General features: G+C 38.1%; 2 protein-coding genes across 2 annotated transcripts in view; one reads left to right on the top strand and one right to left on the bottom strand.

The window, feature by feature from the left end:
- LOC101845360 overlaps positions 1-4,777 on the top strand; it is a 6,175-nt gene extending 1,398 nt beyond the window's left edge. Inside the window, exons 2-5 of the mRNA XM_005110173.3 lie at positions 250-387; positions 1,278-1,409; positions 2,188-2,257; positions 3,787-4,777. Of these exons, the coding sequence (XP_005110230.1) occupies positions 250-387; positions 1,278-1,409; positions 2,188-2,257; positions 3,787-4,073 (627 nt within the window). The 3' untranslated portion in view covers positions 4,074-4,777. The remainder of the gene's footprint in view (positions 1-249; positions 388-1,277; positions 1,410-2,187; positions 2,258-3,786) is intronic.
- Positions 4,778-10,092: 5,315 nt separating this feature from the next.
- Positions 10,093-17,500, bottom strand: part of LOC101846252 (FAD synthase) — a gene marked incomplete in the record, with an annotated part of 22,533 nt that continues 15,125 nt past the window's right edge. Inside the window, 5 exon segments of the mRNA XM_013089031.2 lie at positions 10,093-10,531; positions 12,545-12,686; positions 15,585-15,706; positions 16,616-16,714; positions 17,222-17,302. Coding sequence (XP_012944485.2) covers positions 10,393-10,531; positions 12,545-12,686; positions 15,585-15,706; positions 16,616-16,714; positions 17,222-17,302 — 583 coding nt within the window.

Genomic DNA, 17,500 nt, shown 5'->3' with positions numbered 1-17,500 from the left:
TCAGTTTGTTTTTAGCTGTAGTAAGGTGTTGTCCGTTGTAACATTGGGAGAAACAATTTTCTGGCGGCCTGTAGTTTGATGGCTTGTGTTAAAATTCATCTCTATCTTTTCTTTGTTGCTTATTCATGTCTTTAGCATCTTATTCATATAACTTGAATTATGTACCGAGTTGGTATTGTGTACATGATGTATATTATGTCTTCATTACTGAACTGTTGCAAATAATAGTTTAATTCTCTCATTGTGCAGACTTTTGAACCCAATGACCCTCGCCTGAAGACCCCAGAATGCCTGAAGAACGCGGCCGGGATGGCAGTGGACTCGTCGTCAGCTGTCTTGTCTCAGACTGTTTATGCCATCTTCAGGATTGAGGAAGAATACAAGGATGTAAGGATGAGGAGGACTGGACTTTGTTACTGAGAGTGTCCTTGGGTTTTTTTGGTTGTTATTTTGAAGGTTGTTTATTGTTTTATTGAACACTTTTGGTAGCATTCAAGCATAAAAAGACCTATTACTTTTATTCTGTTTCAATGCCACTTTAGTTGCATCAGTAAAATATCATTTCACTTGACATTTCTTTGCTGCTGTGTGGAGTTTTACTTCCATCACGGGCCTGTACCCACTCACATTTATTTTCCTAACCCATATTATGGTTTTAATGGTATTGATTTTCTATGAATCCTTATTAAGTTTAGCATCAACAGAGCAAAATGAGTTACTGAATCTTGACAACCTACAATTGAGGTTAACGAGATTACTTTGCAAGATGAAAAGAAATTTTTGCTACTACTAACATCTTTTCAGATTTGAGAGATAAGTTTTCAAAATTACTTTATAAAATTAAAGGAAGCAAATTTTCTTTGGATGAACTTCTAACTTCTTGCGACATTAAGCTAGAATGTTGTGTGTAACATTTAGACCATTGTATTGTTAATACAGTACCTTTGTTATTGTGCATTTTCATAGTTTGTTTCTATTGTTTCAGCAAATTCTGAAAATGCTGCTTCATGTTGATGGCCAGGCATACTGCTTTTATGTGTGGAGTCTAAATTGTAGGGAACTTGCAACAACCCTACTCCTGCATTCAGTTTCAATTAGATTTCAAATAAGCATTTCTCGTGGGAACGTTTTAAGGTCAAATCATGCCAAAGACTATCAGTTCATAAGAACTTATTCTGTGAAGGTATTATCGTCTACCCAAATATATTATGTTGTGGATGAGATGGTTTGACAGTGGATCATTTTCACCCCCTGTACCTTCTGTACTTTCCCCCCAGCTGATGGATCTGATGGTCAAGTTGATAGAGTACCAGCTGCAGGTGGTGGGCCACAAGGCCGAGGAGGAGAGGATGGCCGACATCATTCTGGAGACCCGCCTCGAGATAGACAAAGTCAAACGGAGGAAACAGGTACACTGTTATATTATAGCGTTTGATAGATAGACAGAGTCACACGGAGGAAGCAGGTACACCATTATATCACGGCGTATGATAGATAGACCAAACGGAGGAAACAGGTACACTGTTATACCATAACAAAATCAAACGCAGGAAGCAGGTACACCACTATACTGCATGATGTGTAACCTTTTGTGTAGTCAGAATGTTTGAAGAGCTGGCTATGAGATAGACAAAGTCAGACGCAGGAAGCAGGTACACCGTTATGCCATATCAAAATTGACGGAAAGCAGAAATCTTTTCGTTTTGGATTAATTTTGCTGTGTGCCTGTTTTAAAAATACAAGGAATATAAAATGTATACATCACCAACGAAAAAATCAGGACCTGAAAATATATTTGCGATGTGCATGCTAAACTGTGTGTAGTTGCTCATTATTTGTCTGTTATTTTATGACTCTAGACAAGTCTTAATGTTTGCTTTTTGACTCTAGCATGAGTGTATCTGCGGACTTTTCTTTATATTATCATTATCCCTCACGTCAAATTCAAGATTTAAACCAGGTGTAATTACAGGAACTATTAGCGTTTTATTGCGTAAAGTTTCCAGGACTCAATCCTAGATCTTTGCTCCTTAGATTTATTTCTGGTTGAGCTATAACATTTATTATAATGTATTAGAACTAGTAGTCTTCATTATGCTTGTGTTGTAAGTTGAATATTACATTGAAGTGAGAGTAGAATAGATCTTACATTCGTGTTGCAATGTCATCTTTTTTTTCCCCCCAAAGGATTTGGAACTTCTCTTCGCGAGTGCTGAAAAGTTGGCGGACGCTACTGCTGAAGTTGCCTTTGCCACAGGTAAGCCTGCTGTACTGTACAGTCCAGTCCATTTATAACAGCCTCTGTTATTACAGGAACTTGGATATAACAGTGATATATCAAATCCCGATTTTTTTTTTCTCTATAAATGTAAGTAATATGAACCTGGCTATAACAGGGTTCATCAATTTGTGCAGACTCAGATATATATAACAGTGATCTTGGAGTGCGTGAACTTGCTTTCGATCTGTCAAATTATGAAAAATTTGTCCCAACCAAGACATTTTGCCTTTTTTTTTTGGTATGATCACTTGCCTAAACACGAACTTTCAAACGCATACCCCCCTCCCCCCCATAGTGTTAGGGTTACTGATCGATTCCGTCTCAGTGTCAGCGAAGCAGTCCACTGGAAAAGGATCTGCGGTAATTGAATATACACAGCAAGCTGAAGGTGCAATGGTACTGGTAGTTTCCCTTGTGATAACAGTTATAACAGGACTCGCTTATATTGCTTATAACGGGGAGGAAAAACTGCCGGTCCCGTCTGTCCTATTATATATCCGAGTTTGACTGTATGTCTAATCTGGTTGCTCCAAGTGAACGTAGTTGTCTGTGTATTTTTGACTGCTCAAAATTAGCAGTCATCTCTTTTTTTTTACAGCTTTTAGTGCTGTGTCAATTTTACTTGTTTTCCCTGTATGTCTGGGTGTTGTGGCCCCAGCTTTTTTCTTGTTTAGAGTGTTTGGGCTGGCAAACAGAGTCAAGCAAGTTAGGTTCTCTACCTGGTGGATGATCATTTGGATGAGTCCAAGAGCTAGACTTGTTACTCTTATTATTTTATTCTTTTTTAAACACAAAGTCGACATGTAGCAATTTAATTATAAATGCATTAAAAAAAAGGCCAGACTAAATAGTTAATTTCAGCTTTCAATAGAGAAATTCTCTGAAAAAAGCAGTATATTATTGCCTTATTCATCATGCTATTTACCATGAATGGTGAATTCAAAGTTATTTTTGGAAATAGTAGAGTAGCACCTCTATTCTGAGATATTAGATGAGTGTGAGCTAAAAAGGCTTCATTCTTCAGATCTATTACTCTCCTCAGATTTGATTCAGGTTAGCCGTGTTTTCTGTTTAGACAAATTGCTCAAATAGTGAAGGGAAAAAAGTCACGGATTCTATTTCCTTTCTGGTTGTGGCTGTTTCCACATTTATTAGCCGTGTTCGGTTTAAGCAGACTGAATAGTATACGGAACATGGGCACGAGTGTGTGAGTGTGCGTGCGTGCGTGTGTGTGGGTGGGTGGGTGTACTAAAATAATATGTGTGAATGTTTGAAGTTGAAGTAGGAAAGGCAAAAGTAAAAAAGCATTCAATTTTAAAAAAATGATGTAGATATGTCTACACACAATTTAGATCATTCAGGAGGCGGGCATTCAATTTGTCAAAAAATGGTCATCGGATCTTAGACTTTGACAACAAATCAGATAAACAATTTAAAATACAGCACAGTACAGTGAACTCTCTGTCCTTCATCAAGTTTTTTTCTGCCTCGATTTCCATCCCCAGGCATGGAGTTTGCGTCCACAAGCATGGGAGAACGGCTGTACAACACGCAGAGAGAAGTGAAGAGAGTCCAGGAGAAGACGGAAGAGCTGGAGCAGAGGTTACAACAAGTGCAGCTCAAGGTGATCGAGGTTATGGGGCAGCTGGAGGAAAAGGAGAAGAAAAAACAAAAACAGAGCTTGTCGGAAGGAGGGGAAGTCCTTGGGGACGCGGGGAGTGACGCGGGAGTTGAGGAGGGGGAGGAGGAGAGAGAGGATGAGGATGGACTCCTTGAGGAAGGAAATGTATAGAGTTATAGACGTCTGACAGAAATTGTTGTCTTTTTGTTTTGTTACAGCAGAGAGAGAGATGCGAGAGTTGAGGAGGGGGAGGGAGAGGACGTGGGAAGGACTCCGTGAGGAAGAACATGTATAGTAGAGGTCTGGCAGAAATTGTTGTCTTTTTGTTTTGTTACAGCAGAGAGAGAGAGACGCGAGAGTTGAGGAGGGGGAGGGAGAGGACGTGGGAAGGACTCCGTGAGGAAGAACATGTATAGTAGAGGTCTGGCAGAAATTGTTGTCTTTTTGTTTTGTTACAGCAGAGAGAGAGATGCGAGAGTTGAGGAGGGGGAGGGAGAGGACGTGGGAAGGACTCCGTGAGGAAGAACATGTATAGTAGAGGTCTGGCAGAAATTGTTGTCTTTTTGTTTTGTTACAGCAGAGAGAGATGCGAGAGTTGAGGAGGGGGAGGGAGAGGACGTGGGAAGGACTCCGTGAGGAAGAACATGTATAGTAGTAGTAGAGGTCTGGCAGAAATTGTTGTCTTTTTGTTTTGTTACAGCATGTGTTGTTTTGAAAAGATGGTGGTAACTTCTCCTTTGAGAGGATTTGTTGAAAGTGGTATCGTCTTTTTGAAGCACAGTGTATGAAATTGCAATTTGCCTTGTGTTATGTTATATTTGCAGAGATTTATTATAAAAAATGTGATGATGAATAAAGATACATAACAATATGACTTTCAGTTGTCTAGAGTTTTGACGTGCATGGAAGTATTTGGAAGATTTATTTTATGCATGCCTCAGACTCAGAGTCAGAGGGATGTTTATTCAGAGATACATCCTATTTATCATGGTACGTTGTTGAGAAATCGTTTTCTTTCAAGGGGATGACAGAAAATGAAATTCTGTCTTTATCAAAGTATCCCAAACTGGCTAGATTATAAGCAAATTTTTTAAGGGTTAACTTTTTATAATAATTTTGTCCAATTTGGATGAGTTTAGTGTCAATTTCTCGGACTAAAAAAGATTGTTCCAATTCCATCAGTATGATTTAAATATGCGTACAGGAATATTAGATGTGTTTGGAGTACAAAAACACACATTCTTGTGTCTGATCTTTCACTTTTATCACTTTTTCATGTGCTGGCATCATCAATCCTTAATGTGAGTCATCTGTTTCGTGTCTTGATTTTTTCTTTTAAACATAGGTGTTTTTACAACTCCATCGACACAGACACAACTTACAGGATAACTTATATTATTTTATATGGTGGGCTTTTGACCCTGCTTGTTACGACTAACCCAGATTGAGAGGGAAACATCCCAGCGGAAAGCCCAAGACACTTGATAAAGATTCTCCCCACTCTGGAATTCATCTCCAGTCTCCTGCATCAGTCCGTGAGACAGCAAAACATCTAACCACTAACAGCTACACAACAGATGCAAGTGTTCTATGGCTACGTTCGCATTCTGATGCTTGTAATGTAAGACACACTCACACACACACACAATTAGAAGCCTACACATACAATGTTAATGTCTTGACACCCCATTGTATCACACAGACCGACTCCCAAAGTCCCTGGGGTTTGATTGAATCCATGTTAAGAACCACTGCTCTAGGCTAAAATTACAAGTACACAATATTGCGATAATTGTTTATTTGTCAAAGTCAAAGACTGCGCATCTGGCATCATCAATGACACAAACTAAAATGTTCAATGTTCTGTCAGATACTGTGAGTTGATTTAAAGAACTTTCACGCCGTTGGTGACAAATGTCAAATGATTCACGTTGAATCAGCCTGTTTTCTGTGTGAGTTTGAGTAAAGAGAAGCACAGCTACAAAAATGATCATTTAGTCATTTAGTGCAGTGGGAAAGCAAGATGATGGACAGAAACAATAAAGAAAAGAAGTACCTGTGGGATCTACTAGTAGCGTCCTCCTACGAATTGGCCTATAACCACCCCTGAAATTAGTCGTAACAATTTAGTAATAAATAATCACAACACAGAAACAAGTTTCTTATTATACAAGTCTAGTTGACTCACTTTATTTAATTACAAAACATCTGGTAGGTAGAGAAGCTGCAGCTCAGAACTGAACCTTCATTCTGTTTAAACAAGAAAAATAACAATCTGAGAGACCAGCTATCATATCGACAAAATACTGTGAAAATTGAAATTTTTTTCGTAAAGCATCAAGATCAAGGGTTGAAAACTGAACTAACTTCTTAAGAAACAATATTTTCATTTTTCACGCTGACTGAGAAATGCTGCACACTCGTATAGTACAAAACAGGGTGCGCCTTGGGTCCAAAGGTTAAGACTGTAAAAGTTCAAGAATGCCTGAAATGCTAGTTTTAGTTTTAGTAAGGTTTAACGGCGCTCACAACTGCATAAGGTCATATTACAAGCATGCCAGTTTACCAAAATTCCAAGAGTTTTCCATGTCTTGGTAAATAAAAACAACATTCCAAGAGCTTCCCAGTTTTCCACGACCCGTACGGACCCTGACGGTGGAGGCTGCTTAAACCAAACAAGTTTAATCCAAAAACAGCGGCAAACCAAAAGAAATTAATACATCCCCGATTTCTTTCTTGCTATTTGAGAAATCTCTCTAAACCAAAATCAAGACTAATCCGACGACAACCCGGTAGCACTACACTGTCCTCAGAGAAATTCGCGCGTGCAACCCGCAAAACTCACGTTGGTTACTTTGGTTGCAATGAGCATATCAACAATGTATTCCAATAATTCCATGACATTTTTAGCTATACACGTCTTGTAACTTTTCTCGCAACTTTTGTTGATTTTTCTTGCAACTTTTTGCAACTTTTACTCATTTCAAATACAACTTTCTCTGAGGACAGACTACAGATGTCGGTTTAAGCGGACTCTACTGTATTTTGATTTCATTACTCAAACTCAAAGAACCCTTACTTACGACAGCAAAAGGAAAAACTGGAGAAAACTTTCACCTCAACCATAAGAACTAAAAATAACTAATTAGTATAAAAGAAAAAATATCCTTTCAAAAGTAAAGCAATTAGCATGCATGTAAAAAGCCTCCCTCAAGTTTTTATTGTGTATTGTAAAAAGTAATAACGGACAAACAGATACTGCATGAGCAAACACTGTGACTTATTACAATACACAATAAACACAATTCATCATGAGTTTCCTCAATAAAACTGAAGACAATATCTCTGAATGAAATGACAAATTTCAAAATGAACAAACAAATCTCATATTCCTTTCGGATAAAAATAGATTCTATTCTCTCTTTTTAAAAAGTTTTATCAATTTTTTTCATCACTTCATCTCCTAATCATTCATTCACATACCGCATAAATATATTCCACATCGTCTAAATTTCTCTCTCAGAGATATAGCCAACCTTCGTAATTCCAAAAGGAGATAAAACAAAGTACATGACCCACACATGGACCAAAGGCTTTCCTAAAAAACATAAGACCAGCATCAGGCATCAAACAAAAGCAAAAAATAATCTTTGGAAATATTTTAACTCATTCCCTTCCACCAGCCACATTTTGTGAACTCATATGACCCAAGTTTGTATTGCCAAAAGTCAAAATAAAAATAATAATAATATGATAATAAAACTAATAATAATGAAAAAAAGATAATGATAATAAAATTTAAAGAAAAAATAAAATGTATACAATAAATAATAATGATAATAATAATAATAGCAATAATAAAGATCACTGTTCTGCCGTCATTTCTAAATAGTACACGGGCAGTTTTTACAATTTTGCAGGAGAGCCAAAAAAAAAACAACTGAATATTGTTACCAATAAAACATTTGCTTTAAAGAAAATAAGGAAGTTATTATCAAAATTATATTTTTTTAAATATTGACCCAGGATGTTTTCAAAAAGTTGTTTTCTTGGTAACAATATTCAGTATTTTGGTTGTCCCAAAAAAATTTGTAAAAACTGCATATAGTAACTATATTTTTTTTTATGTGGGCAGCCCACTCCATACAGGCTCTAGGCACTTTACAACAAAATAAAATTTCAACAGCTTACACACAATAACACGTTTCATACACACCGGCCCATTATAAACGTACAACAATCCTTCCAAATTCTTTTTCTCTCTCTCTCCAGTAACTTCAGATTCACACAAACCACGATATGTGTCACGAGGTGGTGGATACAGGCGCTCCTCAATTTTGGGACATATGGAGTTATAGGTACCATCTTAATGGTAGTTTATTTCCCCCACTTTTGATGAAAAAACCATCCATTGATCTTGAATAGAAGTCGAGATATTTGCTACTGAAGGAGGAGGGGATTGCCTGGTTTCAGAAGTAAAATTAGAGAGAAAATGGCCGCCAAAGTTTGGTGACTTCCATAGCTTAAGAGTACTTGGCAACTGCAAATTTACATTTTTTGTGCCTTAAATCAATGTTTTTCAACAAAATCTACACATAAAAGTGTTTTCGAAAGGACATACAAGGTGTTGAGCTAAAACAAAAAAAATTCGAAAAAAGTCTCCAAACTGGCCGAAAAATGCTGATTTCTCGGATTTCATTATTCTGACGAGCGCCTGATTTCACCACGATGCCTCACATATTATAATGCCCAGATTATTATTTTGTCATTGAACTGTCTGATATGAAACTTGTTTATCTGCATTCTGACATACAATGTATTTGAGGTTCTCTAAAAGAAATGATAATTTTTCTGATTAGTCAAGAAAAAATAATGGCCACAAAAATGGCTTGGTCAACAAAGTGAGGAAAACAGTCCGGTAAGGACAAGAGTTGAGACCTCTGTTTACATCCATCGACTGAGCAGGAAAACCAACATGGCCGACTTCAGCAAGAAGCTGAAGCCATGACATATTTAAACAAACAAGAAATTGTAGACCGGGAGTTTATCAGTAAAGCACCAAATTTTTTACGTATCATTTCTTCCAATCTTGGTCTTCCCGAAGAACTTTCCTCCAAATTCCTTATTTTCTGCAGCAAGTGAGAGCAGCCAGCAAAGACTCATCATAAACCAAAAATCTTGAAATAAACCAAACTGCTAAAACAAAAATCTTTTTGAAGACATACAGCATTGTGACTCAAGGCTTGTCTTTTACAGTTATTATACTGCCCTAAGTTGACAAACGCCATTTTTTTTCCATTTTTTGCGCCAAATTTTTTATTCGCTTATGAATAAAACAGCATTCAAATTTCGGAAGAACGCCTTTTCAAAATGGTTACACTGACAAAACGCCTTTTTATTTCGAAACTGCTGTGAATAAGAAATCTTCACAACAGTTTCGAGAAAAAAAGTTTTTTTAATCAGTGTAACCATTTAAAAATAGAGAGATTCCGAAATTTGAATACTAATCTATTAAAAAACTAGTCACAATTTGACTTTGATTTTTCACACAAGTAGGGTAACTGATCAGGCTTTTGATTTAGCAAAATAAAAAACTTTGGCGCAAAAATGAAAAAAAAAAGGCGTTTTGTCAGCTTAGGGCAGTAGAGTACACAGGCTCGATTATGTTCACCTCACAACATCAGTTTAGGACTACCCAAGACATTTGGCATTTTCTGCCACCGGGAACCATACTCATTCTTAAAAATAAAAAATAGAAAAAAAAAGATTTCAATAATGTCATGCGTATTAACTAAACCTTAGGTTAATATAATTAGTATATTCAATAAACCAGAACACTTCTGAGCATACTGTTTCTTTACCAGTACCGGTGCTGTAGTGGTTAGGTACCGTCCAGTCACAGGCAGCAGATGTGATTTTGATTAACGTGTGGGGAAAATTTTTACCGAGTTTTTCCGTCCGTCTTCAGGGATGTATCGATGTGTCCCTCTTAGCCTGGGGTAGCCCTGACATGCAGGGTCAACAAAGCACTCCTTAAAATGGCCTAAATAGTGTCAATGGGGGCGTTTAACTGATATAAAGCATCTGCAATTAATCAATTAATCACTGTTTCTTTCAGAACACACAATGAATGATACCTGTGAGCTAAAAATCTCATTTACCCCATAAAATAAATTAAAGTACCCTGTACTTTCAATTTTTCAACAGATCAGATTTTACTTCTCTTATCACAGGCCTGCAATAAAACAGATTATATGACATTGTATATACATCTTTCTCATGTATACTAGTACCAAGATCATATAACATTGTATATTTCTCACGTATACTGTTACCGTATACCACATTACAAAGTAACATTTCTCAACCATAATAATTCCACATAAAGCAAAATCTACAACATTGTTCGTCCTCATTTATTCCGTTCATCCCTCATTTATACAGTCAGTCCTTATTTATTCTGTCCATCCCTCATTTATTCAGTCAATCCTTATTTATTCCGTCCATCCCTCTCGCTCTCGCCTCGCTCCAGCATGTAGGCCGGTTTGTATGTGAGGATGCCTCTCTCGTCCACGTACTGCAGCAGAGGGTTAGGGTGGGTGTTGTCCATGCTGCCCAGAGATGTGTACCTGACGTGGGCCGGGAATGGGGGAAGATGGGAATGGGGAAAGATGGAAATGGGGAAAGATGGGATTGGGGATGGGATGGGGGGAAGGTATAGGACAGGATTGGGGATGGGATGGGACAGATATGGGGATGGGAATGGACAGGATTGGGGAAAGATGGGAATGGGGAAAGATGGGATTGAGGAATGGTTTGGGGATGGGACAGGATTGGGGATGGGATGGGGGGAAGGGATAGGACAGGATTGGGGATGGGATGGGGGGAAGGGATAGGACAGGATTGGGGATGGGATGGGACAGATATATATATGGGGATGGGAATGGACAGGATTGGGGATGGGATGGGGGAAAGATGGGATTGAGGAATGGTTTGGGGATGGGACAGGATGGGGGATGGGATGGGGGAAGGGATGGGAATGGACAGGATTGGGGAAAGATGGGATTGGGGAAGAGTTTGGGGAGGGGACAGGATGGGGGATGGGATGGGGGAAAGAATGGGACAGGATTAAGGATGGGATGGGCGAAGGCAGGGTGAATGGGGGAAAGGGAAAGGATTGGGAAAGGGCAGGGCAGGGGACAGGAGGAACAACATGGAACATTTAAATAAAGAAGGCATAGTGGTAAACAGTGTGAGGGGAAAAAATAAAATTTGCTGCTGAAAAGCCTTTGAAACATGTAAAACTTGCCTCCATAGTACTGGCGTAAGCTGACAAAACGCCTTTTTTTTCATTTCGGGGCCAAAGCTTTATATTTGCTAAATCGAAAGCCTGATCAGGTACCCTACTTGTGAGGAAAAAAAATGAAAGTGAAACTGTGACTAGTTTTTGAATAAATTAGAATTGAAATTATGAAATTACTCTTAATTTTAAATGGTTACACTGACAAAAAAACCCGTCTTTTTCTCGAAACAGCTGTGAAGAAAAAAAAGGCGTTTTGTCAGCTGGTGGCAGAGTAATCTCTTTTTCACATCCTTCCCTCCCTCACTAAAATCGACACAGAAATGTGATTTTACAGGGATATAAAAGGTGCTGAGCTAAAAAAAAACCACAAAAATTTGACAAAAATTGACAAAAGGACAAATAAATTAATACCAGTTTCTTCGATTCCACTATCTTGACGAGCGCCTGATTTCACCACGATATCTTACATGATATGATATATGTATGCATTGTTTATGTTATGTCTCCATCTACAGTGTATAAATAGGCGCGTAAAAAAAATAAAAAAGGAAATTGAATTGGTTTGCCACAAGGTAGAATGTTTTACATCACGGAATGCACTAGATCAATTTGTAATATGTTTATTGTTGTTGTTGTTGTTGTTGTTATTGTTGTAAATCCAGCAGTTTTTGAGCATGCCCCTTTCCGCGAGATGCAACGTTAAAAAAGGTGGAGCTCTTCAACATTTGATTCCTTTTAAGCGCAAGGGGGGCTATCCAGAAAAATGCTGTTTTGAGAAAATCGAAGGTAAAGTTTTTGCCCCTTGTTCACTTCTTTGAAAGTCAAGCAGAGTTTTCTCTATAACTAAACAAATATACACACCACTGAAACCGAACTTCTCCTACAGGTAGGACAAAGCCCACTTTTGGTGTAGGTCAAGATTTCTGGAAACACCCGAAATCTGGGTTAGCCCGCTCGTCCTTAAAAGCGACCATTTGTTCTTTGTTGCAGAACAGGTAAATGTATAGGGTATTGTCTGTGGTAGGGCAAGGAAGCAGAAGTTGCCTTAGAAAATTCTGTAGTTTGGCCAAGTTGTGTATAAAATTGTTGCCCTACAGGACAAATAGTAAGAAGCAAAAGCGGGTGGCTGGTGGGAACTCTGGTGTGGTTTGCTCCTTCTTTTCAATCAAACATCTATTGTCCTTATCTCCTCTCCTTCTTATTTTTGTGTTGGCTTCTCTCTTGTAACACCTCTAATCTTCGGCACTTATTTGACCTTAATTATTTTGCAAATATTAGAAAATTCTCACTAAAACATAAAACGAAAACGAAGAAGGAGAAGACCAACAAGAGTGCTCACCCCTGGTCGTAGAGGCTGCAGTAGGGAAGACAGAGCTGCCGCAGGAACCTCCACACATGCTTGTAGTGCCACTCCAGCACGGGGTTCACACGCATGAACTGGGGCCAGTCCGGGTCTGTCATGGAGAACTCCTTCAGGTGACCTGGTGACGGATAATGACATATATATTATATCTCACTCTTTCCCTACCAGGGTATTTCCCTCACTTTGTTATTTTGTTATTGTAGCTGACAAAGACAGTTCTTAATGCTTGCTCCACCTCATCATCTTCTTCAGCTGGTAGTTGACAAAAACATGAAACTCTTTTTTTTAATAGTAGAGGGTTTTACGGCGCTCGCAACTGAATAAGGTCATAAGAGCGCCAAGGGGTAGGTGTCAACAGAGAAATCTTTACAGGGAGTCAGACTTTGACGGCTCACCTTTTAACAATTGTGCCTTCCTTATGTTTCTTTTATTGCTTTTTCAAACTTTAAAATTTGAATTTCTACAAACTCGAGCACATGCAGCCAATTGAACAGGTGTTAAGATACTGCAATTTAAAAATGTTTCAAAGCTTTGGGCTCAGTACATCTGAACAGCTAGCCAAAGATATGACTTGTTCTATATTTTGCTAAAGAGAAACTGTGGGCCGTTGGCGGGTGCTTTGGTGTAGTGTGTTTCTTCTTTCCTATCAAACATCTATCGTTCTTATCTCCCCTTCTTCTTTTTTATGTTTGTTACTTTCTTGTAACACCTCTAATCTCTGGCGCTCATATGACCTTATGCAGTTGCGAGGGCCGTAAAACCTCTACTAAAACTAAAAAACTAAAAGAGAAACTAAAATGTGTCGTACAATAAAAGGACCAGTATGTATAAAATCTGTCATTTTGTGAAAACTGTCTAAATGTTATTTTGTTGTAGAGCGCCTAAAGCCACCAAGGAGTGGGCGTTAAAGAAAAGATCTTTATAATTATCATCATTACTATTAATTACTACCCTGGCTTCAGTTTTAAAGCTCATAGATGGGATAAATAGGAATCAATGCAACTATAATTCATAGCTAGAATTAACTTCATCCAAAATCGCAATTAAAGAACTATGCTGTACCAACACTACCAGAAATAATTCACTAAGTACAGTCAATCAGAGATTGAAGATAAAGCATTTTCCATAGCTTCTGGAATTTCTGATAATTCTCTCTTTTTAGAGAGTAGCAGGATGGCAATCCGATTATCCGATTATAGCGTTTTTGCTAATCAAGTCACGTTTTTTCCCCCCCCCTAACTTACAACAAAAAACTTGAAAAAGGACAACAAAACAAAACGAAGTATGGAAATTTCATCCGGAATAAAAACAAAAAACAATTTTAAAGAAACTGGTGGAAGGTCTGAATTGAATCGACAACGTCACACCAAGACTCAAAACGGTCACTTTTAAGGACAAGCGGGCTAACCCGGATTTGGGGGGGGGATTTCCAGAAATCTTGACCTACACCAAAAGTGAGCATTGCCCTACCTATAGGAGAAGTTTGGTTTCATTGATGTGTGTATTTGTTATAGAGAAAACTTTCCTTGTCTTTTAAAGAAACTGAAAAAGGGGCAAAAACTTTACCTTCGATTTTCTCAAAACAACATTTTTCGGGATAGCCCCCTTGAAAGCGACCAAATATGAATATAGAATTAATCACAAGCAGCATAGCAACAACAAAAAGTAAATCAACAAATGAAATTTATGAATGAGGTCCTTTTGTGATTTCTCGAAGTAGATTCAGGTGAAGGAAATAGAATAAAGCTCACAACCACAAATGTCGGTGTGAAAGGTAGTGGGGATAGGGGGGAGTGTCTATTTAAAGTTACTTCAGACACGATTACTTTAAGATTACAATCAACCACATTCGTAAATAAATTTCAATACAAATACATACAGTGAAATCCTCTCAAACAGATCTTATAAAATCAGAGGGATTGACAGAATTTATTTGGTTTAGCTGGGTTTTTCGGTTTCGAGGGACTACTCAAATAGAAGAAAAAAAATTCAGGAATTTTCTTTTCTTTCTGTTAATTGCCGTCTTTGGATTTGCTGTTTTCAGTTTAAGTGGACTCCACTGTACAAATACATTCTCCTAATGCTCCTACTTGAAGTGTCACATCCTGTCAAAGTATCAATAAAACATTTACTGATTATCATAAATTTCCTTGTCACAATAAGCCAAATTATCACTGACTCAGAAAGCCAGTACAATTCAAAATCAAGCTCTTGCTGTTAGCTTCAATTTATTTCCACATTACTGAAATGTGAAATGGTGTAATGAACAATAATTCAGAAAGTTAGAAAAAATAATACACACACAGACACACACCCACCCACATCTGAGGAGGTTCAAGGACTCTTTTGCTATTGGAGTTGCCAAACTTTGGAGGCTATTTTCTTGCTAATTTCCCCACTGAAACCAGGCAACCTCACCTCTTTCAATCGTAAATATCTTTATTTCTATTCTAGATAAATGCATACTTTTTTCATTGAAAGCAAAATAAATGAATTAGCGTCAAGATGATACTAATAACCCCACAAGCCCAAAAATTGACGAGTGCCTGATTCCACTGCGTAGTGACACTACTGGACCTAAAAGGCGTGGAGCCACAAAACAAAAATACCACCAAAATTTCCGTAAAAGTGGAAAAAGACTGATTTCTTCAATTTCAATATTTTGACAAGCGCCTGGCTTCACTGTGATGCCTCACATGTAATTTTTTTTGCACAGCATCAAAGCAGAGAAATGATTAGCTATCCATGATCCTCCAATATCTGATTAAAATCTGGCACTTAAAAAAGAAATAAAAGACAGAGGAGGAGGCAGGGGAAGAGGAGGAGGAGAAGGAGTGATTATAAGTAAGAGTTTTACAGCACTTGCAACACTATAAGGTAATATAAGTGCCGAAGATGAGAAGTGTTACAAGAGAGTAACAAACAAGAAAAAGAAGGAGGGGAGATAAAGACGATAGAGGTTTGATAGGAAAGAAGAATCAAACAACACCAGAGCACCCACCAACCACCCACTCACCTGAATAAGGGTCTGTTCTTCTTGTGCCCATGATGACAGCCTTCATGTTCGGCTTTTTCTCCGCCAAAGTCCCCAAACATTCTTTGATTCTTCCGTCATAGTGAACCATTTCCAGGTTGTACCTAGAAAAAAAATTAACAAAAATTGTCCAACTGAACAGGTTTTCTTGTTTTCTTCATTAGAAAGCGTGTGTGTGTGTGGGGGTGGGGGGGGGAAGTGGGGGGGTGGGGGGGAGGTAAATAAGCTGAATTATTTATCAGTAAAAGTACAGTATAACCACCACCTCATGCCATTGTGCACCATGACAATGACATCCCAGTTTTTTGTCCTTGTAAGCCATAGTTGTGGCCCCATTGTGACCCCCTGTGGTGACCTAAGGATTTTGGTTCAAGGTCAAGTATGCTCAAATCAAGACGCTCAAAATAATGGTGTGTGTGTGTGTGTGTGTGTGCGTGTGTGTGTGTGTGTGTGTGCATGTGTATGTGTGTGTGTGCGCACTTTACTTTCACCTACTAAATCAAATTCACTCTACTCAACATAAAAAAACAACAAGAATACAGCCAAACCTCGTTATATCATTCCCTGTAATACCACAGTACTTTTATCATATTTATAGTGCATGCCAACTTCTGATTGATATTGAGAACCAGCAGATCGACCTAGAAAATGCTCTTAGAACAACAACAAAAAGAGTTGACCTGCCTGTAGCCATTCAAGTTTCAGTTTTATTGCCACCATTAGTGAGCTTTTATTGCATTCTACATTTTTTTTTGGGTGAACGCATTGCCAAGCTCAGTCCGTGACTAATTTTCTCATAGAAATGTTGTATACATATATACATAATATTGTACATAATATTATTATGTTTTATGTACACACATGTCCATTAATCTTTAAAATTTGATATCTTTATGAATGTAATGCCCACTGAGAATTTTTTAAAACATGGAAATGTGCAGTATGAATACTATTTAACATTATTGTTATCTAGTTACACGCTTGGAGCACACCACTAGCCACATACACTTTACCTGTCTCGAGAGATCTGCACAAATTTTTCCACCTCAGGAAAAGGGCACCTACTCCGGATATACAAAGCCTGGAGCTTGTCTTTGTAGTCAGGGTATTTTCTGCGAAGGTGAGAACAACAGCAGAAAACGAATATATTAACAACTTGGATCAATTCTTTTGCCAAGACTAAAGGCAATTAAGAGAAGATAAGATGCATCTTTATTGTCCAGATCCTGGCACATTGGGTTGGTGTTTCACCGCACACAACACACACACACACACACACACACACACACACACACACACACACACACACACACACACACACACACACAAACATGCACACACATGCAGGCTTACAGTCACATGCATTATAATATATATGAACAGTAATATAAACAACAATAATCTAAAGCTAGATACATACTCAGTATTTAGACTGTAGCTCAAATACTAAAATCTTATTAAAATTTGCCAAACCGGTACAAAAATGGCGGTCTCTTTGATGTGCATTTTTAAACAAGGTTTATTATTTCGACCCTAATCACATTCAAATTAAATTAGCACAGCTCTGTTCGAAGTTAGGGAGTTGCTTGTTGTTACTCAGATATCCAACAATTACTTACTTTTTGACCACGGCGTACAGCAAATGCAACAAGACCGTGCAGTCTTTGCCTCCGTTGAAGCCAATACAGATATCTGATAACCTGGGGAAAGAACAGGAAAAATCACTTTTTTTCAAAATGGAGGTATTTTACACCAGTATCGACACACTTTAAATTTTTTACGGGGTGGGCTTCTATTCTGCCTGTCAGGGCCAACTGGGGCTGAGAGAGGTACAACATCTCAGGAGAAAGACTTAGTTGATAAAAATTCTCCGATTCTCTTGACCTCCTTTCACCCCC

The sequence above is a fragment of the Aplysia californica genome, unplaced genomic scaffold (genome assembly GCF_000002075.1).
Source record: "Aplysia californica isolate F4 #8 unplaced genomic scaffold, AplCal3.0 scaffold00861, whole genome shotgun sequence".
In the NCBI taxonomy this organism is placed as follows: Eukaryota; Metazoa; Mollusca; class Gastropoda; order Aplysiida; family Aplysiidae; genus Aplysia; species Aplysia californica.
The sequence above is the reverse complement of the archived record's forward strand: the minus strand, read 5'-3'. Positions and strand labels throughout refer to the sequence as shown.